Source organism: Leptodactylus fuscus, chromosome 8 (genome assembly GCF_031893055.1).
Source record: "Leptodactylus fuscus isolate aLepFus1 chromosome 8, aLepFus1.hap2, whole genome shotgun sequence".
Classification (NCBI taxonomy): Eukaryota; Metazoa; Chordata; class Amphibia; order Anura; family Leptodactylidae; genus Leptodactylus; species Leptodactylus fuscus.
Window position 1 is genome coordinate 28,165,957 of NC_134272.1, and position 27,545 is coordinate 28,193,501.

Sequence of the window (27,545 nt, forward strand, 5' to 3'; positions counted from 1 at the left end):
TGAAGCCTGCCTGCATGTCCATTTTTCATGGCCATCGTGCCCCATTTTCACAGATCCCCCATGCATTTGAGTGTATGGAGATATCTGTGAAAACGGGAAACAATAGGGCATGATTTATATTTTCACAACGGACCATCAAAATAACGGTCATGTGAATATCCCCCATTCACTGACATTGAATTTAATTCTGCCGTGTGAGGTCATACCGCCATCATTCAGTGTGGTGTGAATGCGGCTTTAAAGATGGTTGTTTTCTGTTTAAGAGAGACATTGCAATATACGGAAATAATGGATCATACCAAACTATTCATGGTTTCATTTAATACTGTTTTGGCCCTCTGTGTTATTTCAGTTTGACGTCCCTGCCTTAATCTGTCCATGTCAATTAAAGAACATAAATGACGTTCTTTCAATACTCAGCTTGTATGCCGAGTCTTCTGCACAGTGAAGACAATGTTGCTTCTTCTATGTTTCTGGGGATTTCAGCTTGTCATGTTTGCAGATACTGTATATTGTGTGAATTACTAGATTTGGGTAATAATCTCAAAAAGGACATGTTAAGATTATATTAATTACTGACAAAAGATATTAGATTTACCATACACATTGATATATATCGACCTAATCTGCTGGTTTCAGTGTAACGTGCTAACCATCTAATGGGGACCTTTTGACTCTCCCTCAGTTGCAGGTTTTGGGGTAATAAGGTTTCGGCAATTGGACAAGCCACCATTAGCGGAGTCTTCCTTCTCCTGAAAACATATGCGCATGCAGCCACACAGAGCATGCATATGTATTGGGGTGGATTAGTTCGGCCAACAGCAATCTAATATGTATAGCTAACTTTTAGACTACATATTAAATAATTTTTATGGTTTTACATAATGCTTATATATGCTGTCTAATAATATGACCATGCAGTGCACAATATAGTGACACCACAATTTATAATGCCCTAATAGCAGTACAACAACAACAACACTACTGCTACGACTACTACTAATATTACTACCCTTACTACTATGACAACTACTAATAAAACCACTACTACTACTATTTCTAATGCTACCCCTACTACTTCTACTATGACGTCTACTACTACCACTACCCCTACTACTATCATGACAATGACTACTACTAATACTACTCCTACTACTATGACTACTAATACTACCCCTACTATTACTATGACTACGACTACTACTACTACCCCTACTACTACTTCTAATACTACCCCTACTACTACTATGACTACGACTACTACTACTACCCCTATTACTACCATGACAACAACTACTAATAATACTATCCCTATTACTACGACTACTACTACTAATACTACCCCTATTACTACTATGACTACTACTACTAATACTACCCCTATTACTACTATGACTACTACTACTAATACTACCTCTACTACTACTATGACTACTACTACTACTACCCCTACTACTATGACTACTACTAATACTACCCCTACTACGTCTGTGACAACTACTACTAATACTACCCCTACTACTACGACTACAACTTCTAATACTACCACTACTACTAGTATGACTACTACTACTAATACTAACCCTACTAATACTACTACTAATAAAAATGTTATACAGCATAGTGCCCTAATATAAGCTACAGTATATAACCAATTTGCATCAGAGTCATAGTTGGTGTAAACTTTTCTAAATGTGTTGGACACTGTGTAGAATATAGTAAACGGAGATAGAATAAAGGGGGAACCAAGTCTGCAACCGGGTCCAGGAACTTTAAAGGGAGTCTGTCACCAGGAACCTGTCTCGTATATACTGGTACATAGGATGGGGTCACCTAAATTAAAAGGTGGATGCAGTGATTCAGAAGGGGAAATACTGTTTGATTCAGGGACCCTGAGCTATCTATCTTTAGGTCTGGGTTGATATGCTGGACTCTGGTGACAGACTCCCTCTAAACCATACCTACGATGCTTCATCATAGATGGTAGTAGAACATTCCATATAATGCACCATCTTAGTGAAGTAAAAAGATGAATACTTGTAATTGTATTTGTCAATCGAGGAAAATGGTTTCGCTTGCTTTGATTCTATTCTAACGGATTTATTGGCAGCCGTACCAAGAGGTCAGATGAGTTCTCTACTACTGTATTTTGTAGAAATTGGAGACAATTTTGAACATCTATATAAACTTCTTTAGAGAATCCTCCCTGTGAAGAAAACGGGATCTTTCGATCTTTGTTCTCTGGCTTTCTCTTTATTTACCCCTGATAGGCCTTGGTTTCTCACAGCACTGTTCTCAGACCAACAGCTGTAATATTCTTTATCTTATGTCTATATGTATCTCCGGCACTCAGCGGGAATTTAATAACTACCTTTAGTTTATTACTTTGCACTACATTCACCGAGATGAAGGATCAACACTAGTCAACGTCATAATCTATTGATTTCTGTAGAAGACGTATGTCAAGAATGGAAAACAACTCCTAGGTCCCACATGAAACATTTGGGATATATTTAACAAACCTAAAAATGCCTATTTTAATCCAATGATTGTTGAACCTAGCTCAGACTAAAGTCGACCATGGCCGATGGCTATGGGATGAACTATCTCTCCTGAACCAGCTGTAAACATGAACGCTCATCTTAACTGAACCTCCATGTTTTATGAGAAACCTTTGGTGACTCTATCGCCCCTGAAAACAAAGAGTTCAATTGAAATATAATGTGCTTATTTACATGTCTGTCTTTTATGTACCGTACGTGTTCTGTACGTCTTATTTACAGGCCATAAGTCCGTAAAAATAGAAATAGAGATTTTCTCTCGTTTGGTCCAATGTTATGGATTATAGACAACGATTAAAGTGTATGTGTTGGTGAAGGAAATGGACAGCGTATAGATATCATCCTGTTTGGTTTGCAGACCATCCTCAATACTTTGTATCATATTTTTTTTCCTAAGAATTGTTGATGTGGTTCATGTGAAAAATGAATGAACCACTGATACAACATGACAGCATACGTACGTAAAAAACAGATGTGTGAATAAAGCCTAACGCTTCTTTTCCCCTAGGGAAAGTCAGGAGATCCTCATACACATTAGATGGTTTGCCAGTTCCCTTAAATCTGTGGGTTTGGATGATATTAATATACATTAAGGGCCCATGCACCAGTCCTGGATATGGAGCTTACAGCTTAGTTTTACCTTTATACCTCCATTCATATAAAATCCTACTTAGGGTACCATAATTTTATAGGGTATCTGCAGTGCTCCTGTTCCGACAGGAAGGGGTTAATAGGAGCACTGCAGATACCCTATATTCAGCCAGACTGAATTCCAAGTGGGGAGAAAAACAGTCCTCAAGCTCAGGGAACGGGCAGACAGACAACCAAAACACCCCCCTCCCCTTTCCCATCACCCAGCATCTACTGCTTATATTCGGGTCGGCTTATACTCGAGTATATACGGTAGTCCCTGTAATGCCTCAGTATGGATTAGAAGACATACAGGGGTGCATTAGGCCTCTTGCACTTCTATGTAAGTCCTATTATTGCTAAACTGTGTTGCGAGGCCTAAAATGAAGAATATGGTGATGACCGTCTTATAAATGTACCTATTGGGTGATATCCTTACTGTCGTAGAATCACTTCTTACAAATTACTCAGTTTATAGGATAGCATTATTATATCTGTGTGCGATTCACTCCTAATGTTCATCTGGAACGTATTCATCATGTATCCCAGGCTGAATAGATGGCAAACAAGGATGATGGATATAGTTAGTCAGTGCAGCAATAGTGCAAATAGTGCAGCTCAACATCACTATAAAAGTGAATCCAATACAGTATTAGATAAGGGATATATTTCTATTAGAATACATATATTTGTGTGTGTATATATATATATATATATATATATATATATATATATATATATATATACAGTATATATATATACTTGACTGTATTTACTTTTTTATATACTGCAGAGCTGGGCAGAACTTGACTGCTGTTCATCACAATGCTTTACTCATCTTCACTTAGTAGGTTTTCTTGTATTTGTCTGTAAGATTCTACAAGTCCCTGTAAGAAAAAAAGCAAGAGGCCTTTGTTAAGAACCCCGTTCTCTAAAGAGGGTTTACTTGCTTACGCTCAATTTTATGCAAAAAAAATAACCTTCTGTACCATGAGCTGTAGTAGGTTATGGCCGACTGACCCTTTTAAATACTGTCAAGAAATTCCACATAACATCTTCACTTACATGGAAAAATCGTGGTAATGTGACACATAAACCATACACTTCAGGTAACTATTAGCTAAACTCAGGGGTCCTCCTGACCCCTTCATACACATACATGTTTGGCTCCACAGAGTGCACATGTGCTCTGAATGGGGAGAATAGAATATGCCTCTGCCCTGGGAACAGAGGATTTTAGAGTATTTGCCCAGAGAACTAATAGATTGGATATGTTGCAATACAACAGGCTCATCCTTGGATTCCTTGACATCTACCATTGGAGAGGCAGCAGGCCCCGTAAACGTGAATTAGGATCCAGGCCTGCTGCCATTGATGGGTTCAACTTTTATACGGCTAGCCACTATGGCGGATTTAGTGGCCACCCGCTAAAAGAAGAGGCACTTCAGGTGGTACCAATAAGGGGGCACTCTGTATGACACTTTTATGAAATACTGTGACTTTATTTTAGGAATACTGGCTGACATTACTATGTGTTTGCTAGGGATGGGCAGCCATGTGTACTAATAATGATGTAAGAGCATTAGATTAGGTATTTTAAGGTAAAACCATAGATCCCATTCTGATATAAAGATGAGCCCATTGCATTAATTACCCGATTAACAGAATTCTAACTTGATGTCCCTTAAATCTGTGCAAATCCTGTTTTGCAATTACACTTACTAATAATGTTAATGCCAGTAACATATTTTAGGTTGCCCACACCGACCCTATATATACACGGGCGCGTATCTGAATAGGGGCTATTCACTTGACTGATATTTTGACGGTCTGTTGTAATGGACCGTCAAAATGTAGGTCATGCTCTATTTTGTCTGTTTTTATGGATCCCTCCAAACACTGCATTGTATGAAGGATCCACGAAAATGGGACCCCCCTCCTTCAGTAGTGAAATGGCCTTGAAAAGTGGACATTTTTTCATGTCAGTTTTCACCCAGGGTCATGTGAATGTAGACAGACTAATGCTATGCTCTTGGGGTCCTGATACCAATTCCCAATGTTTTTTAGGGATGGGGCACTAAGGAATCGGCAACCTACAGGGGCTTTTCTAACCCAAACCGCCCGTTTCATTGTGAGATTTTAGAAGACGCTACCACTGCTTGATCTGTTTTTCCTTCCAGATTGACACGTGTCTGGTTTCTTAAGATATCTCACTATTAAAAGCTTTTCCAAACGCAGCAAGAATTTTAAGATCGGTTTTGGAACAGTTCCGTAGTTCGATAGACCCCTGAATGTTTATTAGTCAATTATACCCCCCTATTTATCCCGATCCCATTTACCCAAGCCATTTTATAAATAGGTTTTATCCATGTATTGCACTTTCATATCAGAGCATGAGGACATTATCATCAAAATGGCTTCTTTGCTTGCAAAGACTAATTTAACAGGCATCTTTTAATTTGCTTCACTGCTTTGTGGTCTCTGACACTGTACATTATACATCACATGAGGAGGGTTAGGATAGATTTATCCATCGCTTCGGGATAATGGGAAAAGAACATAAAACTTATGCTGTTACTTCAGTGTGTATTAGGAGTCATATTTTGTCTGCTATTCTCTTATGGTGTACGTTTAATGGATAGCTGTCAGGATAGTCTGTACATTCAGATGTCAATGCATTTTCTAACCTCAAGCTGTTGTAACCCCGAGGGCAATGTATCTTCCTAAATATGCCAGCTTTGATTTTTTTTTCCCCATTTTGCTATCTGCCCTATGCTTCTTGTATATTATACTGTAGAATGAGTGTTTACTGCAATCTCACCTACATGTACATGTAAGTATAGACTATATAGCATTATAGAGGAGGGGTAGTTATCCATTGTCTTATGGCTGCCATATTAAGACTATTTTTGGAACATGTTGGTTCTTCTTCTTTTACTTGCAAATGTGTGGGAAAGATCCCATTTCAAAATTTCTTGTACTTGAACCTTGCTGCCCAGTGTCTTCTGAGTGGTCTTTGCCTTATTGGCAAAAAGCTTGCTCCCACCTTCATATTGTACAACATACTGTATATACTCGAGTATAAGCCGACTTTTTCAGCACAGTTTTTATGCTGAAAAAGCCCCCGTTGGCTTATACTCGAGTCAGGCAGCACAGACTGCAAGGATCTGCATAAATTAAGTGAAGGGAGAGTGTCCTTTAGTGGTTGCTACAGTAATGATATAGGACTCTCCCCCTTCACTTAACTTATGCAGGTCCTTGCAGTCCTGTGCCCGGGAGGCGGCAGGTCCCTGCTCCTGTGTCTGCTTCGAGGAGAGGAAGAGGAGAGGGAAGTGAAAGTAAAACACACAGGTACATACTGGGGTTACAATTCCTATTAATGTCAGGCATGTGGGGATATTAATTTAGTTTTAGTAACTCCATGTGCCTCATATTAATACAGTCCTATGAAAAAGTTTGGGCACCCCTATTAATCTTAATCATTTTTAGTTCTAAATATTTTGGTGTTTGCAACAGCCATTTCAGTTTGATATATCTAATAACTGATGGACACAGTAATATTTCAGTATTGAAATGAGGTTTATTGTTCTAACAGAAAATGCGCAATATGCATTAAACCAAAATTTGACCGGTGCAAAAATATGGGCACCTCAACAGAAAAGTGACATTAATATTTAGTACATCCTCCTTTTGCAAAGATAACAGCCTCTAGTCGCTTCCTGTAGCTTTTAATCAGTTCCTGGATCCTGGATGAAGGTATTTTGGACCATTTCTTTCTACAAAACAATTCAAGTTCAGTTAAGTTTGATGGTCGCCGAACATGGACAGCCCGCTCTCAAATGATCTGAAAACAAAGATTGTTCAACATAGTTGTTCAGGGGAAGGATACAAAACGTTGTCTCAGAGATTTAACCTGTCAGTTTCCACTGTGAGGAACATAGTAAGGAAATGGAAGACCACAGGGACAGTTCTTGTTAAGCCCAGAAGTGGCAGGCCAAGAAAAATATCAGAAAGGCAGAGAAGAAGAATGGTGAGAACAGTCAAGGACAATCCACAGACCACCTCCAAAGAGCTGCAGCATCATCTTGCTGCAGATGGTGTCACTGTGCATCGGTCAACTATACAGCGCACTTTGCACAAATAGAAGCTGTATGGAAGAGTGATGAGAAAGAAGCCATTTCTGCACGTACGCCACAAATAGAGTTGCCTGAGGTATGAAAAAGCACATTTGGACAAGGCAGCTTCATTTTGGAAACAAAAATTGAGTTGTTTGGTTATAAAAAAAGGCGTTATGCATGGCGTCCAAAAAGAAACAGCATTCCAAGAAAAACACATGCTACCCACTGTAAAATTTGGTGGAGGTTCCATCATGCTTTGGGGCTGTGTGGCCAATGCCGGCATCGGGAATCTTGTTAAAGTTGAGGGTCGCATGGATTCCACTCAGTATCAGCAGATTCTTGAGAATAATGTTCAAGAATCAGTGACGAAGTTGAAGTTACGCCGGGGATGGATATTTCAGCAAGACAATGATCCAAAACACCGCTCCAAATCCTCAGGCATTCATGCAGAGGAACAATTACAATGTTCTGGAATGGCCATCCCAGTCCCCAGACCTGAATATCATTGAACATCTGTGGGATGATTTGAAGCGGGCTGTCCATGCTCGGCGACCATCTAACTTAACTGAACTTGAATTGTTTGTCCAAAATACCTTTATCCAGGATCCAGGAACTGATTAAAAGCTACAGGAAGCGACTAGAGGCTGTTATCTTTGCAAAAGGAAGATCTACTAAATATTAATGTCACTTTTCTGTTGAGGTGCCCATACTTTTGCACCGGTCAAATTTTGGTTTAATGCATATTGCGCATTTTCTGTTAGTACAATAAACCTCATTTCAATCCTGAAATATTACTGTGTCCATCAGTTATTAGATATATCAAACTGAAATGGCTGTTGCAAATACCAAAATATTTAGAACTAAAAATGATTAAGATTAATAGGGGTGCCCAAACTTTTTCATAGGACTGTAGCAGTTAACCCCATCATGTCCCTCACATTAACCCCTGTGTGCCCCATATAAGGGTTACTAATATGTGAGACACATGGAGGTAATAATAAAGTGCCTTAATGTTTCATGTAATAAATATCACCTCCATGTCTCTCACATATCAGTAACCCACTCAGTTAATGTAATTTTATTGGTGCCTTTTAATTTTTGAAATTTTCCAGTAGCTGCTGCATTTCCCCCCTAGGCTTATACTCGAGTCAATAAGTTTCACCGTTTTCTTGTGATAAAATTACGGGCCTCGTCTTATATTCGGGTTGGCTTATACTTGAGTATATACGGTCGTCTGTAAACACATTGGTTATGAGAGTGCTCCTTAGTCCACCTCACATCCCTCAAAACTGAACTTTGTTCTGCAGCACGTATGTACTACTTACCTCTCTATGTCCCAGCAAAGCTCTCAGACAATGCAAATTCATAGAGAACCTGTAGACAGCGCCACCTACAGAATGTAATCTATTAGTAGAAGGTAGAAGTATACAAGCACCGGCACCATGGTTTATGGGGGGGTATTATGGGCACACATCAGCACCGTGGGGTAACTCTTTACATCCTGAAGTTCTTTGAAGTGGTTTTCTGGCAAGAGCCACTCATCTATGTGGTAGGTGATAAGTGAATGCTGGGGTCCCAATTCTGTAACCCTGACCAATTACAAGAACTGGGTTCCCATGTACGTAGTTTGAGTGGAACAATGGACGTGCTAGCACTTCCATCAGTCTCTATAGGACTAATAGAGATAGCTGAGTAGATCACTTGGCTATCTTTGACAGTCCTGCAGATTAAGAATAGAGGGGTAGCATGCATGGACGACCATTGCTTCATTCAACTGGCGAGGTTTCCGAGCAATCAGACTCTTATCACCCATACTCTGGATAGATTTTAGGTTGGTATTATGAGACAACTTCTTGAATGGTATGTCTATAGGTGGCAAATACATTGTTGAATTATCTGCAACTGTCCAATCTATCTGAAGAGGGCTTTCCAGAAACCATGCATGGGTTGTAGAAACATCTCCATTCAGATGTAGAAAGTGAATTTTCAGAAAGGTCTGCTACAATTCTCCTCCATGTGAACATACTGTAATAAGTCTAAAAGGCAAGAATACAAGGAAAATGAAAATGTTCCAAAGTCTATATACACACATGCTGCAAAATTTATAGCATGGGGGCATAGAACTGGCTGGACATGGAAATGTCACTATCCTTTATATTGTGCCCCTGTGTCGATAGCACCTGCAAAAGAAGGACTTGTCTGAATTGGCAATCATTACTCAACGGAGAATTAATAGTTTGGAGAAGATGGCAAGCACATTTCTGTACCGCTATAAGATGGTATAGTGTATGGATTTATATCTTACATATGGAAAGGCTGGCACAGACTCATAGTTTTTAGCCTCGCTGGGTACTGAATGTCTTTTATTTCACATGGAAATTGCTAATGACCTACTGCCTGTCTATGAACACACTATAAATTGCTAATTATTTATAAAAAACAGGACTTTAGTTGGAAAATATGTAGAAGCTTTCCAAGTTCACCGCCCTATTATGATGTCACATTTGCCTATAATGCTGCATTTTATAACTCATCAAGGCCCAGGTCTACCTGTATAGTACAAAATGGCTCATTCATGCCAAGCAGTGCCAAAGGCAACGAGCAATTTCACAGCATAGAGGTGGTTGGCAGCGTACACAGGGATTGAAATAAAGTTTAAAGGGCAGCGTTTAGCGTTTAAGTTGGTGGCATATAATTATAATAGCCGTAATTACTGAAAGTGTTTCATACCCAAGCAGATGGAGTCCACGGGAATGCCACCATCCTGAACGCCAAATGCTAGCAGCGGGTATTGTACGCTCCCATTGTCAGGCTGACTTCTTTCTAAGGCTTCTCAGACAAGTTGGGATTGTGCGTTGCACAAGGCGCGTCTTGTCCATGCAGCTGAGATCTTAATAAGGAAATGCAGCATTATCAGAGCCAAAGGCATGCTATCGACCATGACATGGCATATGTTTATTGTTATTATCATGAAACCAACCAGATTGAATTATGAGCGAAGAACAAATGGGATAAAGGGAATGCAAAAGGAAAGAGTGCGGGCATGCTACTTACATTATATAACATGCTTCTAATGTAGTATAAACATGTATATAGCAAGCTAATCGGGAATAAGATAAATACAGAAATGTAAAATCCAATACTTGCTTACTGATCGTATATTTATTCTTCTAGTGTCTGTACATTATTATCTGTTCACTGTTAGGACATGATTGTGATTGACAACCAGGGGCTTCACAGCTGTTGCAAAACTACAGGCACAGGCTGTCAGGGCATGCTGGGACTTGTAGTCTAGCAACAGCTGACACGTCACGGGTTCAAGATCATCGATATGACCTATGCAGAGGTCACTGTGCAAGACAGGCAAAAAGGAAAAGATCTATCTCTATTGCTATCTCTACACTTTCACTGTAATTCGACTTCATTGTCATTTTACCATCCAATGGTAATTAGATAGTTAGTAATAGTAACCCTCCCACAATGCACACAGCACAAGCTGAAAAGTGATCTTTACTGAACAGGACGTGTCCTATATAGTCTATTGTGAGTTTTCAAATTTGAAATTAAAATTGAAGGTTTTTTTTTTATTTTTGACTTGTCTTTTTGTGTAAACAATTGTATCCCCCTTGAAATTCTGGAACATATCTTTTTTTATAAATCTTTATTGTCCTGTTTCCCATTAAATAATAATTGTTGAGCATGTCTAAGGCTCTGTTCCCACGGAGTATACACGTGTCAGAGTGTGAGCGCTCAAAACATATTCCATTCACTTCAATGTGCGCCGGCTCACGCGCGCTACACATTGAAATCAATGGGTTAAAAAGCCTACCATTGATTTCAATGTGTAGTGCCCATAAGCCGGCACACTTTGAAGTGAATGGGATCTGTTTTGAGCGCTCACACTCTGACGGGTGTATGTGTCTGAATGCGCGGCGCATTACTCCGTGGGAACGGAGCCTTATAGTTCTGTGTTCTGCTATTCCTCCTATAGGTTTTGAGTAGTTAGACAAGTTCGTGTTGGCGAGGGAGGGGCCACTACCCATTCTGACAGTGACTGCACTGGTTGGACAATGTGCAGGGACCAGGCCCCAATTGGTAACAGCCAGTTGGTTAAATATGCCAGTTCACACCTGCGTTCAAGGACCCCATAGACTATAATAGGGTCAGCTGGGTTTCTGCCCGAAAAAAATGGAGAGAAAAGTCCTACTTGTGGGAACGGAATGGAATCTGGGTGCAGGTGTGAACCTAGCCTTACTTATACATCTCTAGCAGAAATAACAGAGGACGGGCACAACAATACGATATCAGAATACATGCTATAGAATTGTTATTTCATGGGGTATGCAATTGTGATGACAACAGATATGTCCGGACAGGTGGCAGGTTCACGCCAAACACTCTTCCTTTTATAGGATGTACCGTATATACTCGAGTATAAGCCGACCCGAATATAAGCCAAGGCCCCTAATTGTACCACAAAAACTGGGAAAACTTATTGACTCGAGTATAAGCCGAGGGGGGAAATGCAGCAGCTACTGGAAAATTTCAAAAATTAAAATGGTCGGAGTTTTTGGGTGCAGTAGTTGCTGGGGAAGGGGAGGGGGTGTTTTGGTTGTCTGTCTGCCCCTTCCCTGAGCTTGAGGACTGGGTTTTTTCCCCCCATTTGGAATTCAGCCTGGCTGAATATAGGGTATCTGCAGTGCTCCTATTAACCCCTTCCCGACAGAACATGAGCACTGCAGATCCCCTATATTCAGTAGACCGGGCACTCTCAGACACAGGGATACCTAATGTGTATGTGTTTCACAGTCATTTTCTACTTTTACTTGGATTCTAGGGAAAGGAGGGATTTACAACTTTTATTTATTTTATTTTTTTATTATATATTTTTTTTACATTACTATTGCGGCTGATCATAGACCCCCCCTCCCCCTCCCCCCCCCCCCTCCAAAAATATTTTTTTTTTTTTTTTACTTGACTCGAATATAAGCCGAGGGGGGCTTTTTCAGCACAAAAGCTGTGCTGAAAAATTCGGCTTATACTCGAGTATATGCGGTAAATGAATTTTCAGGAACTTGAGGGATGTCACTTTAGCTTTACTTAAAAAGACAATACACTTGGTTTTATTTCGGCATGGAACTATAAGAGGAAGTTATGTTTTAAATGGTGTGGGATCCATAATCTTAGATACTTAGTATTTTTTCCTGCTTCAGTGGTTACATTGAAAGATGAGCGTATAGGTGATGCTATATATTTAGCATGTTATACTTGTTAGGGGGTTTACAGATATGACGTCCAGATTGTGCGAATGTATTAGTGCTGAATATACAGTCAGCTCTGCTAGATCTGTATATTCTGCTAAAAGTTACTATAATCTCTTATCAGTTTTGTAGACTTTTTTTTGCTTTGCTGAGAAGAAATGTGACATGCAGTTAGAATAATATCTAAACTATTTCCAGGCTTTTATTAAAGGGATATCACTACATGACAAGTAAGCATGAGGCTGCGGCAAACAGACGACATGTGTTGTACATTATCTATAGTAGCGAGCTGTAGGATGAAGGTTGAATAGTAAAAAAAAATCATAGTCATATTATCCCGCAGTGTTATATGTGTATAGCACCAACATATACTTCAGCGCTGTACAGAAGTTGTCATCACATCAGGCCTTTACATTGCTTTTCCTTTTCTTCTCTTGAAAATAGCTTTTACCTTGAAGCTAAAGTGGTCGCTGTTGCTGTTTCTTGACTCAAGTGTTTTCTGTAATGTGGGAAAATTTACATAACAGTAACATAGTTGCATAAAGACACAAGTTCATCAAATCCGACCTATAATACTACCTTTTACCGAGGTTTTTTGTAATCTAATATGGTTTTAAATGTGTAGTAAGTGGTTTTTAGCTGTGATATTAGTCTTTGGAGGAAAAAGTCATGTGTTTACAGTGCTGATGGCTATATGCATGGATTACCCAACAAAAGTCTGCAGCATAACCGGATCTATAGGTGAGAAGCAGAGCTGTCAATCACACTACTTAAAGGAACACTCTGGTGTATATTTCAGACTCCTTATATTCTCTGAAAGATCAGACCAATAGTAATAGTCCCAATATTATTTTTATTAACAACAACAATAATATTATTATTATTATTAATAATAATAATAATAATATCTAGCCACAGTGTCATCCTTCAGCTTTTTTTTTGCTGATTTCTGTACATACATCAGATCTCCCTCTTCTGTTTGCCTATACTAATAAAGGGGTATTCCCATAACCCTTGTTCACCAACCTGCAGGGCTCTGTGCTCTGTTCACTTCCTGGTTTTCTCGGCACATTGGTGGGCGGGATTTCACTTTCTCTGCTATCTGCTATGTTTGCAGTCAGTAATGAGGGATTGGTTGTAAATGCATTACCACAGTATGAAGCTGAAGTACAAGCTGATGTAGCAGAGCTGGATTTGAGTCAGCTTGCATTACATACACAGGTAACGGACTCCTTATCTCAGCCCTTATCAGCCAAATTCAATTAAACTAGAATCAGAAATTCCGGAGCTCTAACCTCCCCCCTTCCCTATCTGAGGAGCTCCTTTACTTGTCAGACATACACAGCTCAGAGCTGCTGCTGAGCACTCAGCCCCTACCTCCCCCCTGAGAGCAGGGAGCTACATCACTTGAGAATTGAGCAGATAAGTCCCGTGGCCATAGAAACTCAGTGTAAACAATGAAGTGAATAAATTAAGATAGCGACCAAACAAAGCAGTTTTGATAAAGCAATGTATTTAGGAAAAGTCTTAAATCCACATAAAATAGCGGTATAGATAGGATGCTTTTTATGGGACAACCCCTTTAAGAACTACCATGTGACCTCAGATTCATCAGAGTCCCTTCCCCACTTCTTCTGCCCTACCTCTTATGTCTCCTTTCCCTGCTTTTTCTTTGACTTTTACATTATCTGCTCCTTAAACTCCTATCCTCCCCCAACATACACCTTCTAGTTTTCCCCCCTCTCTCATACCCTGGTTACCATGCCCTCTTTACCTAGTGTTATCAGCAGCAGTTGGTGCAAGTTTACAAATCTTTTACTGACAATATCCCCCTTTCTAATGTCCTGGAAGGTCTATTTTAGTATTGACTCTATAGTGTTTTGCAGAAACAGGAACTAGACATGGGTTCAGGTACAAGACATGGGTACAGATTCTAGATATGGGTGCAGGTACTAGACATGGGTACAGGTACTAGTCATGGGTACAGGTACTAGACATGGATACAGATACTAGACATGGGGACAGGTACTAGACATGGGTACAGGTACCAGACATGGGTACAGGTGCTAGACATGGGTACAGGTACTAGACATGGGGACAGGTGCTAGACATGGGTACAGATACTAGACATGGGTGAGGACATCAGCAGCAGCAAATTTTAAATTTACTTTGGTGACAAACTTACACAGCTAACATGATAGAAAATAACTATAGTGTTGCTTTAAACTACACTCCTGCTCACCAAGCAATGCTAGACACTGCAGTAATAGGGGCAAGACATCAAAGTCTAGTACCCTTCTAAACCACTTGTCCAAGGCTGGTGTCAAGACTGTCATTGTGGTTGACATAAATTAAAACATTCTCTGATAAGATATGTGGCAGTACCATAATTGTCCATCTCCCAGGAAAGCTGGCATGGCTTCTGAAAATTGAATAAACTGGCCATTTTATAATTCTGTACATGTTGACTTCAGAACATAACGTATAATTGTGTACAGTAAAAGAAATAGCACCGTAGTCTGGTTTTGAATCAAGAAAGGACGATATCTACATGGAGCTTGTATGATCTCCTCTTGTTTATGTGGGTTTCTTCTGGAGACCCTGGTTTCCTCCAATACTACACAGACATGTTGACAGGTTAATCTGGATCTTAGATAGTAAGCCTTAAGAAACCAGGGACTGATGAAGGGAACGACAATCTCTGTACAACACTGCAGAAGATATGGGCACCATATACATAAATATAGGGTCAGATTCCTTAACGGCCACTTATAAAGTTGCATACATTGGGTTTACGTGTTTTTAAAATATTGTCACAACTTTTTACACTGCTTTCCTGCAAGTTTTTGAAGAGGGTCGCTATAAGGACATGCTGGGGTAGAACCATCAGCCCCATCAGATTTATCATCGTCTATGCCAGAAATTTGACAATGTCTAAAATCCATTACCTGGTATAGACATCAGTGTACATACATTCTGCACCACTACATGAGCTATGAAGACCGGTGACGAAAACTCCAGTCTTTATACATCTCCCCCATAGGCTTTATTTTCTCCGTCGCTTGCTCTGTTTTCAGATATAGCTCATTTCACTATTTTCTTTCAATTCTCTCCTAACAAAGACGTGTTAATAAGTGTCCTGGAATGTTGTACCTCGCCAATACGTTCGGCTTATTTAGGAAAATTGAATGTAAACACTTTAAATATACTTACAAGAAAATTACCCTGTGTGCAAACCTCACAAAAAGCTCTTAAGTACAGTCCTAGCTTTCTCTCCTAAAAAAAATGAACACTCTTTTTGTTCCTTGCAGTGGTGCTGCTTTCAGGCTGAATAATACCCCCCTTTAAATGATACATTTTTCTGCATGTGGTTCTGACCAAAATTATAGTGACTCCCCATCTTGGAATCAGATCTGGCGTTTTTTCTGCTCTCTTGTGTTTCTCTTTAAACCCTCCTGTAAATATCGCCTGAGCCTTTAATTAAAGAGAGCCCCTTTAATCCTCGGGTCTTCAAGTTCCAATTAAATGGTGCCACTTAAGTGTGAGGTCTTTATGGCATTTGTAATATAGGCTTAATAATTAATAAGCACAAGTGATTGTAACAGCCCTTACTGGTAATAACAGAGTCCCGAGGAGACCACAAATATGTTCCGTGCAGTTTGGTTTTTATATACTGAGCGCTCTCATCCCATCAACACCTTTTTAACTGTTGGAGCAAATGAACTGCTTCCTGTCGCCACTGCAAAGCGGTATACTCGACGGGAATTGGCACTGACGGGGTTAACAGATCGATAGAAACTAGACGAATATTAACCATACTCCATTATATCAGCAGAATCCAAAGCGTAAGCCGACCGAATGTCTGTGTTGTCAATACAACGAGGTTGATATTAGATTCTAGGAAAATTGACCCCAAACAGTTCTATAATGTATATGAATGTTTATGCCTACCATTAAATGTGTATGGTGTATACAATAAGGCAAACCTGGCTGACCCTGAGTGTATAAATCTCCTGAAGGGGCGTAGAAGTAGAGGGCTACACGACGGGAAGATTTCATTCACTTAATTACGGAATACATTTGCATTTATTGCCTTTGATATGTTGTAAAGACAGTTCTTGTGCCATACAGATGAATAATGTACAGTATTATAGCCGTAAAAAGGTGCCATGGGTCTCTGAGGCCAAAGTAATGGGCAGGCAGACCATGGTGGCCAGAAAATGCCACGTTGTGAAAACTAAATAAGAGGAGACCAAAAGGACACACTAAGTGTAAGTTCAGACAGGTTTTTTTCAGACCGGAACCTGAAGCGGAGGCTGCCTCTGGTTCCGGTCCAAAAGACAGGTAGCCGCGACTGAATGCCGGTGCACTGCACTGACATCCAGATGCGCACTCTGCTCCGTATTAGGCCTAATGAATGGGCCTAGTTGGGAGGAGGGAGTGTCTTCAGGCCGAATTGCGAGGCAAAATGGATGGAAGAATAAGCTTCTTTTTTCCGGGAGCTGGAACAAACTGCTCGCGGAAAAAAGAAATGACCGACTCCCTTTAATTTCAATGGGAGCCGTCTTTTTGGTCAGGATTTTGAGGCCGTATCCGCCTCAAACTCTGTGTGAACTTACCCATTGGGAAATGAAACCCAATGGAAATTAAATAAATTGGAGCCAGTCAGTTGGAGCGATTTGCACATCCTCTCAGGCGTATTCGCCTCGCGACATCCGCCTGAAGACACTCCCTCCCGACTAGGCCCATTCATTTGCACTGCACCGGCATCCAGTCGCAGCTACCATATTTTGGACTGGAACCTGTGGCGCCTCCACCTCAGGTTCCGGTCCATAAAACCCCGTGTAAACTTACCCTAACGGGATTCGTTGGGTGTCACTTGAAAGTTTGTTTCCTCTTAACTGTAGGGCAAAAAAGTCTGCCTACAACACTTGTTCGTCCATCAATTCTGACGGGTCTGTGGCGGAGACTCTGAACAGGGACTCCGACAGAGATGTGAACCCAGCCTTAGCGGATAACCGACAGATTTTCTAAAATGCCACAGCACATTACAGTACCAGCAAATTGGATGGGATTTTCCCAAATGTTGTACATTCAGCAAAAAAATTTCCACTGTAAATTGTTCACCCTCAATATTAATCAACAAATTGTCACTTTGTGCCGTGGGTTTTTACCACTCGAAATGCATAGGCTGAAATCTGTGGCAAACCATCATTGACATTATGAGTTCTGCCACAGTGGATTTTTGACTGGAAATGGAAAATCTTCAGTGTATCTTGTCATATGTGAATATTCCCTAAATGTCATGTATAAAGTGTGCCTTACCAACCGTATTCACTCTTTTACAGGAATCATTAAAATCGGTCGCTGGAACCCACTGCCTCTCAGTTATGTTACAGATGCCCCAGACGTGACAGTCTCTGACATGCTACAAGATGTCTACCACGTAGTCACATTGAAGATCCAATTACAGAGGTGCGTGGTACATTAATAAGATTTATTTTGTACATTTACAGTATAGAAATTATACACAGTATATGGCAACATCAACAGAATACATAGGCCTTTATAACAACGTATGTGAGCAATGGGTGGCTCAGAAAAGACATTACTATGGTTGAGCTGATCTTGAGATTTCAGGATCGATTTTAAAATCCGATTTCCGATCATTTTCCAGCCGATCCTGATCGTGAAATTTGCTTGATCGCCAATCGGGATCCGATCTTTCCCGATCGCTCAACCCTATTAATGATATATACATGAATAGGGGTTAGCTGATCTTGAGATAACCTCTGACCTCGATCCCGCCGGAAAAGACCGGGATTGAAATTCTGATCACGATTGTGAAATTTACTCGATCGCTGATTGGAATCTGATCTTTTCTGATCCTGATCGCTCAACCCTAGATATTACAATAAATTGACAGCCTGCATCAGATTTTTAACAGTGATAAATGAATTTATACTGTATTGTATTTTCTTATGCTTATTTTATTGTATTGTACTATATTGTAGAGTCTTATGTTTATTTTATTGTATTGTACTATATTGTAGTCTCATGTTTAGTTTATTATATTGTACTATATCGTAGAGTCGTATGCTTATTTTATTGTATTGTACTATATTGTAGTGTCTTATGCTTATTTTATTGCATTGTACTATATCGTAGTGCCTTATATTTATTTTCTCATTCTGTTCCCAGTTGTTCAAAACTTGAGGACTTGCCGGCAGAGCAGTGGAACCATGCCACTGTCCGCAATGCCTTACGAATGCTGCTAAAGGAGATGAATCAGAGCACCCTTGCCAAAGAATGCCCCCTCTCTCAGGTCAGTAAGGTTCTAGTATCTACACACGGTTTTCCAATGTATCAATCATCATGTAATATACCTGGCCATCCCCTACAGACTTTTTTCACTAATTCTCTTCCAAAGGTGGTCCTACTTATTATAATTCTCTTGATCAATTTTGAAGGGACTAGTCATCCATCCTATATGCATGACATGTTTGACTGGCTTACATTTTGATCAGGCATTACGTTTAAAAAAGCGATCTGACATGTTACGGTAATAATATAGGTCTGTCTGATGGCGGCTACTTCACTGTTTGACCGCATCAAAATCTGCAATAGAAACTCAATGGCACAGATTTATTAATCTAGGCATTCCCTATTTTAATAAAGTCCCAACTAATGCAAGGCTCACTAAAATTATCGACAGGCTCTGGTCTCTTGATAATGGCAGTGCACACCTATACGCGGGGATGCTAACCTATGCAATTCAGGAACTAGCATAGATTTGTGTCCCCACTCTCCTCCCATGAAAGTGGTGAGCAAGGTATTTAATAGGGGATAGGACACATTTACCCCAAGAAAGGGCCATGCACTAAAGATACTCCAAATTATCACCCATCTCCACCAGAAAACTGGCCTAGATATGTTGATAAGTTCTCCCCAATGTACGCCTTCAGCCATTATATGCAAAGGCAGTACTTGCACATAACAAGACGACAGTATTATAAGTGGCCGATGGTAAATGGGTCTTAATCCAGATTTTGCATCGTTCAGTGTTGAGTAGGAAAAGTTTCTATTTGTGATACTTTGTATCTGTTTCCTTGTGCATGCTGGCTTCCATAGTTCAGCAGCCCCTTGTTCAGACGTATGCTTCACCTTCAGCTCTGAGACTTTTTGTCTCAGCGTTTGTGTTAACAACCCGTGTGCGCTTCTCACATGGCAATTTCATTTTGTAAATCTACTTAAAAAGTAAATACCCTGCCATATGTGTGAAATGTTATTATGTGTCCCAATAGGTTAATATGTTATTGTCAGCTGCAGGTTTGAAAGCTGCCTCGCAGGAGTTAGGGCTTCAGGGAGAAAGCCACTTGTTTATTAACCCAGTCCTGCTGCTAAAAAGACCTGAAGAGGATTACCAATTGTAGGTTAACCCTCTACTGGGAAAACAAACCTAGTATTTCATCTCAGCCATTGCTTTCTTTAAAAAGTATTTTAATATGACATTGATAAATGAGGCGTATTCCCGTCGGCACTTTGGAGTATGTTGTGCTCGAGTTTTCTTAATATTCCATTATTGAATTGTGAGTTTGCATTTAAAAGTAAGTAAAATGTATCAAATAAAATAATAGAAATAAATGAAATTTGCTAGTCACTTATCTGGGTAAATGCTAGGACTGCCAGAACACAGCTATAGCTATCTGCAACCCCTGCAATGTTCAGAGCTGTAACACAGTCCAGGGAATTTATTAAGACTGGGGATCCTTACACCAGCTTTAATTGACTGCCAGTCAGGTACTCGAATAAGAAGGCATTCACTCTTTTGCCTGGTGTCCGTCCGTCATGAATCCGCCGAAATTGCAGAAAAACAGATTGGGGATGGCTTGCAATTGATGTGTCTAAAAACCCATTCACTTCAATGGGTTTTTAAAGCAAACCACTAGTGTCCATATACAGCCTCTCTGCCGTGAAACCGCTTTTTTTGCATGGACTCAATGTCCTGAATGTCCGACTTTGTGACTGGAAAGTCTGCAAACGGACACGAATGATGCGGGCAGGAAAGTAGATTGCAAAGTACTTTTCTGTCCTCATGATCCCCGCAGAGATTTGGTGGCAAGTGCACAGACCCCATTATAGTCTATGGGGTCCGTGTGCTTTCACTGGAACACCACTTGCAGTTGCGTTCGGTTTTCTGTTCAAGGGGGTCCTTATGGGGATTTACCCAGATGGAATACCAACGTAGAAGTAAACAAAGCCTTAGAGGCCCTGAATTCTATTGAATGTAGGTGCGCCTGGTCACAGATTTACACCAGTCAGAAGCTGGTGTCCATTTGTGGTACAACTCACTTTGGTTTTATGGAGTGAGTTCTAGTAAATTTGGCAGACCGGGTCATCTCCACCCTGGCCTACCTAGATTCCTGTCCTGCCCCGCAGACTGTCTAAAAAAAGGGAAGCTATTCTAATCATTCACTGTACGGCAGTCAGAAGCTGTATGTACACTTCTAGCAATATGACTGCAAATCCTTCAGCGCTGCAAGGTGACCTCTGCACAGGCTGCTCCATCTTCTCCCTTGTGAGTTCAGCTTTAGACATCTGCTGAGTGAAGCCTGTAGCTGTGACTGCAATGAACTCCACTTAAGAGAAGTAAAGAACACTCACAGCTCATAACACAGTTACACACAATTGTTTTCACACATGCACAAAACACAGAGCCAAGCCGTAAATGGACTGGGTATCATCTCCCTCTGCCACATTATTGCCAGTGGAGTAAAGTGTGTAATACTATATGTACACACTGGATCCGTCTGCTTTATCTAATACCGCAAAGTCAGATATTTACCAATCCATTCTATTCATTCTAAGTGATGGCAGTATTTTGTTTTCTGATATACATATACTAATTTTACGTAAAATTTGCATATTAGTAGAAATGCTTCTAATGGAGAATACTTCTGTTATATGGAATCAGATGGAGCAAGACATATTTTTTATGGTTGAATTATTAAAAAACAACAGCTTTCCTTTTCATATAAAATTGAAGGCCCACATAGGTATTATAGGGGCCCCTTCACACGGCGTAAGCGCTCGGCTCATTCCGAGCCGTACACGCCAGCGCTTCTAAACACTTCCCATTCACTTCAATGGGAGCGCTTGTAAAACCGGCTTTACGAGCGTTCCCATTGAAGTGAATGGGAAGTGTTTAGAAGCGCTCGCGTGTACGGCTCGGAATGAGCCGAGCGCTTACGCCATGTGAAGGGGCCCTAAGCTTCAGGAAAGTCTAGGACTCACAACTCAGTCTTGTCATCTTACCACACCTATTAGAGGCATGACTAAGGCCTCGTTCATATCTGCGTCTAATACGTGCGGGAGAGTCTGCATGAGGACCCCCTGAACGGACTACCGAACGCATGACCCCCCCGCGTGCCGGCTACGTCCATTCATTTCTATGCGAGCGTGCTGTTCGGATCGGCTGATCCGAACAGTACTCGCTCATCTCTACTAAGGATTTGTTGGTCATTGTAGTGTTTAAAGTGTTTTTCTTTCCAATAAATACTTGGAAACTGCTTTCATATCCAATCTATTACATAAGCCGATATACTACAACTACACTTAAGAGCAGGTTCACGCTATGTCCATTGTTCTCATCCGCCATGGACATTCAGTGACTGATGTAGATGGAGTCCCCTCCATATGGCGTCCTCCTGTATTCACCTCAATGTAAAAATGTCTGCTATATTTTTTAATTTTTTGACAGAAGAAAAAGTCGGATATGGAGGACTGTTTTTTTCTGTTACAAAAGTAAACAAATATAATGGAAGTAAGCTTCTGCCATGTTGTCTACATTAGAGTCAGTGGCAGTGTACACAGAGGGAGGGGGCTCCGTCTGTATCCTTCACTCCATTACTGTTAGTTGCTGCCCCAGCCTATGTGTACATCCCCTAAGAAATGGAAGCTGTAAATTTCCAAATTTCCAGTGGCTGTCGCCATCTTCATTTCACGGCTAGTCTTACACATAGACTTTGCTGGAGCGATTTATCGCTGGAAATAAATCAGTGTGAAATAACGGATGGCAAATTATTTTTAGTTCTCTTTAATGATAAATCTCTCCAGTACAAGTTGGGTGTAGCGGGCAGGGGGCAGAGACGCCTCCAACCTCACACTAAAGCAGGCAGATGGCTCACATGGCCATAACAGGTAGGGCCATCAAAGTCACATGGAAATCCCTGTCACTGCCATTTCTTATGGTAGAATTTTGCTTTAAAAAATCGCCTGCGTGTTCCGATTTTCAATCCGGTTCATGGCAATTGTCTTGAGCTCCCAGAGATCAAAATGCCGAGCTCTAGCCCCAGCCTGAAAGAGCTTGTGTTGGTGAGACAGCCTTATTAATTCACACATTCATTTCATTAACTTATGCATTAATTATCTAGTATTTATTGTACTTTTGCCTGCCAAAATCTTATTGAATAAATGTTGTGCAGAGCTGAACGCTTCTGAACTTCTCCTTCCATCCTGCAAACCCTATAATTATAGTTAAATCATAAACCAGAGCATGTCAGAATATAGCAATCCCGGCATCCTGCAAAAGAGACGGCGTGGAGTGGATAGGGTTAAAATATTCTCGGCTTAGTGAATTTCAGCACAGGTGCTAATGACACGTTCCTATAACTGATATTAATTCTTATTAGTCTAAGCGTTGTACTTGGGGTAGCAGCACGTACGTTCCCAGGCTCTTGGCTGTGTGGTCTTGTTGCAGTTGGAAGCTGAACTGAAACATCTGAGAAGCATTAATGGGATTATTCATGGCATGGCATCTAATCTTACCTTTTAGGTTCTGCTTCCTAAATCACCATTGTTCTCGGCCATTGTGTCTAATGTGTCTGTCCCTCCATATGTCATTTCTAATGATGGGGACCCCAGGACAGGAGGAATTTAAAGTGACATAAATATTATGAAAGCAAAGTTATTTTATTGGGGATTTACTCTGAAAAGCAGCGCTCCACAGACTAAAGTGTTAGTAGGATTATCTATCCCCGTGGACTGCTAAAGATCCTTCCTTCTCGAATGAAGAGAGATTAACTGTATAACGTTAATAAATTCTCAATCACTAAACAGCCCATGTATCATGGCACTCAGTCCATAAGTGCAGAGATAAGGGGTGCTTGGGGTAATAGATTGAATATGTATATTATTAGCCTGTCTGGCTTTTTGGGGGATATTATGGGAGAGATTTATGAAAAGTTGTTTTTATTAGCAATAGAAACCAATTACAATGCAGCTTTCATTACATATCTTTTTGTAAAGTGAGAAATCTTTATGAAAACCTCCCATTGATTTTTATCTCCAGAATTCTAGAAAATGTTCAATCTTTCTTTAAGGCTAAGGCCCCATTTGGCATCCCGCAGCAAAAAAGCACTGGGGGGGGGGGGGGGACGTGAAGAGTGGATCTTCATTCAGTGCTTTAGACAGGAAGTTTGCAGAGGTTTCCTTTGCAGACTTCCTGTTTCAATTATACCTAAGGGAAAACCGCCGGCGTTTCCATAGGTATAATTGACATGTTGCGATTTCCAAAAACGCTCTGGTACCTTGGTTTTTACCATGAAGTGAGCATGGGATTCCTAGAACCCTATCCACTTTGCTCTGACTGTAAAAAGCTGCAATTTTTTTCTCCGATGTTTCCGCTTACACCATGTGGGGCTCAGCCTAAATGTAATCTTTCCTAAATTAGGTTAAGTTCACGCCACATTTTGCCACAGTTGAGGTATACATTGTTTACTGTAAACTGGAGAAAACCACACATGTCCTCTTAGAAAAGAATCCTAACTACATACCTACATAATTGAATTGTGTTGCCATTCCTTTCCACTCTAAGGCTGGGTTCACACTGGGTTTCTTGGTCTGGATTTTGACGCAGAATCTAGCTCAAAAAACCGCCTCCCATTGATTTCAATGGGAGCTGTTCACTTCCTTTTTCTGCAAGCAGTTTCTTCCCGCTCATGGGAAAATGAAGCAAGCTGTCCTTTGTTGCTGCGCCGCAACACTCCCACCCGACTAGGCCCATTTGGGCCTAATCTGGAGCGAAATGCCATGATTGTTGGAATGCTGCAACAGTCATGCTAGTCGAGGGAGGTGTTTTTTGGACCGAATTATGAATCGGATTCCTGCGTCAAAATCTGGTCCAAAAAACCCAGTGTGAACCCAGCCTAAGCATAAACGTCGCAGAAAAAAAAATGCTGTGTTTTACAGTATCTGCAAATGGTCGGGATTCTGGGTAATCCCATCCATATAGTGGATAAAAATATCTGCAGCGGACATGAGTTTTTGTAAATCGCAGCATGTCAGTTATACCTACAGACACACTGCCATTTTTTGTATACGTATTATTAAACTAGAACTAGAGTATACATAAACCTTTTTCAGGCTAAGGGTGCGTTCACACGATGTAAAATGGAGCGCAAGCTGGCACGTATATGTGTGTCAGCATTTTGCGCGCTCAAAAAAATCCCATTGATTTCAATGGGAGTTACGAGCGCATACGGCGCGTTATTTTGTGCCCATAATTTTGCGGCCGCAAAACCATATCAACCTCTTACTTCTAGAGCTCGTGCACCCATAGTGATGTATTAGTCCCTTAGTGTACCACTGTATGCCTACAAAATTCAGATGGACGCATACAATCCAGAATTTTTTTCCAGACAGGTTCATGCATACGTTACTGAGATACCATACAGTGCTGCTAGGAGGGCCATAGCGTGGAGCCATAGGAATGCTTCATATTGTCACACAGGCTCTGTGCACACAGCTTTGGGCCTAAACAGCATTTTTTACTTTATATTTAGAAATAATGTTGAAAATATAATCGTGCGCTGACAGACCTACAGATCCACCAAAATAAAATATGACCTGCCAGACAACATGTGTATTGTTCTTCTACATGTATGTAAAAATAACATCTCAAGAAGATATTTTATCAATTATTTTCATCAACGCTGTGATGTTTTGCATCAGATAGCATCATTTCCTCCTAGGCTATTCTATGGAAATATCTGTTCTGGGATAGTAAATATTTCTGTGCAAAACACTCATCTCCTGAAGCTGATCAGCAGGAAATGATAATATATTTCAGGTATTATTAGTGCCGAGCATTGCTAGAGCAAGTCTATAAACGGAAGCTTCTTAGTACAAGTAGAAAGAAGGGAATTACCGTATATACTTGAGTATAAGCCGACCCGAATATAAGCTGACCCCCCTAATTTTACCACAAAAACTGGGAAAACTTATTGACTCGAGTATAAGCTGAGGGGGAAATGCAGCAGCTACTGGAAAATTTCAAAAATTAAAATGGTTGGAGTTTTTGGGTGCAGTAGATGCAGGGGAAGGGGAGGGGGTGTTTTGGTGTCTGTCTGCCCCTTCCCTGAGCTTGAGGACTGTTTTTTCTTCCCCCACTTGGAATTCAGTCTAGCTGAATATAGGGGATCTGCAGTGCTCCTATTAACCCCTTCCCGATGGAACAGGAGCACTGCAGATCCCCTATATTCAGTAGACTGGGCACTGTCAGACACAGCGATACCTAACGTGTATGTGTGTCACAGTCATTTTCTACTTGTATATGTATTCTAGGGAAAGGAATGATTTAGAACTTTTATTTTTTTATTTTTTTTTTTAAATCTTTTTTTTTCTTTTGCACTATTTTATGGGAGATTCTATACATTAATATTGTGGCTGGTCATAGACCCCCCCCCCCCCCAGAAAAAAAAAATATATTTTTTTTTTTTGCTGACTCGAGTATAAGCCGAGGGGGGCTTTTTCAGCACAAAAACTGGGCTGAAAAATTCGGCTTATACTCGAGTATATACGGTAATGTTTCCTATACTAAATATACAAGTTTATTGAAAAAAAAAAAAAAAAATATATATATAAATATATATATATATATATAAATATTGGATAATAATAATAATAATAATGAAAAACTACATTTATAATATAAAAAAGACATACAAGGTTAAAGCCCCACGTTGCGGAAACACAGCTTATTTTGTTGCAGATTTTGTTGCGTTTTTTTGAGCCAAAGCCAGGAGTGGATTGAGCAGAAGGTAAAGGTACAAGGTTAAAGCCCCACGTTGCGGAAACACAGCTTATTTTGTTGCAGATTTTGTTGCGTTTTTTTGAATTAAGTAAGTAAGTAAGTTCAGACAGGGTTTTTTGGACCGGAACCTGAGGTGGAGGCCACCTTAGGTTCCGGTCCAAAAGATAGATAGCCATGACAAATAGCACCGACATCCAGTCGTGCACTCCACTCCGGATTAGGCCCAATGAATAGGCCTAGTCGGGAGGAGGGAGTGTCTTCAAGCTGAATCGCGAGGCAAATCGGCCTAAAGAATGAGCATCTCACTTCTTTTTCCGGGAGCCGGAACAAGCCGGCTCCCAGACAGCTCTCATTGATTTCAATGGGAGCCGTCTTTTTGGTCAGGATTTTGAGGCGAATACGGCCTCAAAATCCTGACCAAAACTCTCCGTGTGAACTTACCCTAAGAGCTTCCTATATATTCCCAGTTCCTTTTCTAGCCACTCGTGCAACAAAAAAAGCTGCATTTCCGAAACGTGAGGCCTTGGCCAAAATGAGTTTTGTATACACATTGTATACACCTTGAATGCAGTTTCCAGGTGCACATACACCTGGTTGTGTTAATGTCATTGCTATGTTCACATATTTACCTTGAAAAGAAAGGAAAAAAAAAGACTTTTACAACAGAGCAAAATTACATATTATATATAAATAAAACTTTTAATTAAACTTTTTTTTTCAATCTAAATTTAATTTTTCAAGCCAAAAGGTTACAGTTGTCATAGATGATTAAAAGTAAAACATTTTACATCTTTGATGAGATTTGATATATAGAATTGTAAAGCACAAAATCTGACTACACAAGACAGTGCCAACTCACTTTTTATTATTGTGGTAAATCTAG

General features: G+C 40.4%; 1 protein-coding gene across 2 annotated transcripts in view; it reads left to right on the top strand.

Annotated features, from left to right (window-relative positions):
* The window catches only part of SATB2 (SATB homeobox 2), a 133,072-nt gene that overhangs the window by 38,048 nt on the left and 67,479 nt on the right, over window positions 1-27,545 (top strand). For both annotated transcript variants that reach the window (XM_075284992.1, XM_075284993.1), the window contains exons 4-5: window positions 17,919-18,045; window positions 18,772-18,895. In XM_075284992.1, the coding sequence (XP_075141093.1) occupies window positions 17,919-18,045; window positions 18,772-18,895 (251 nt within the window). The remainder of the gene's footprint in view (window positions 1-17,918; window positions 18,046-18,771; window positions 18,896-27,545) is intronic.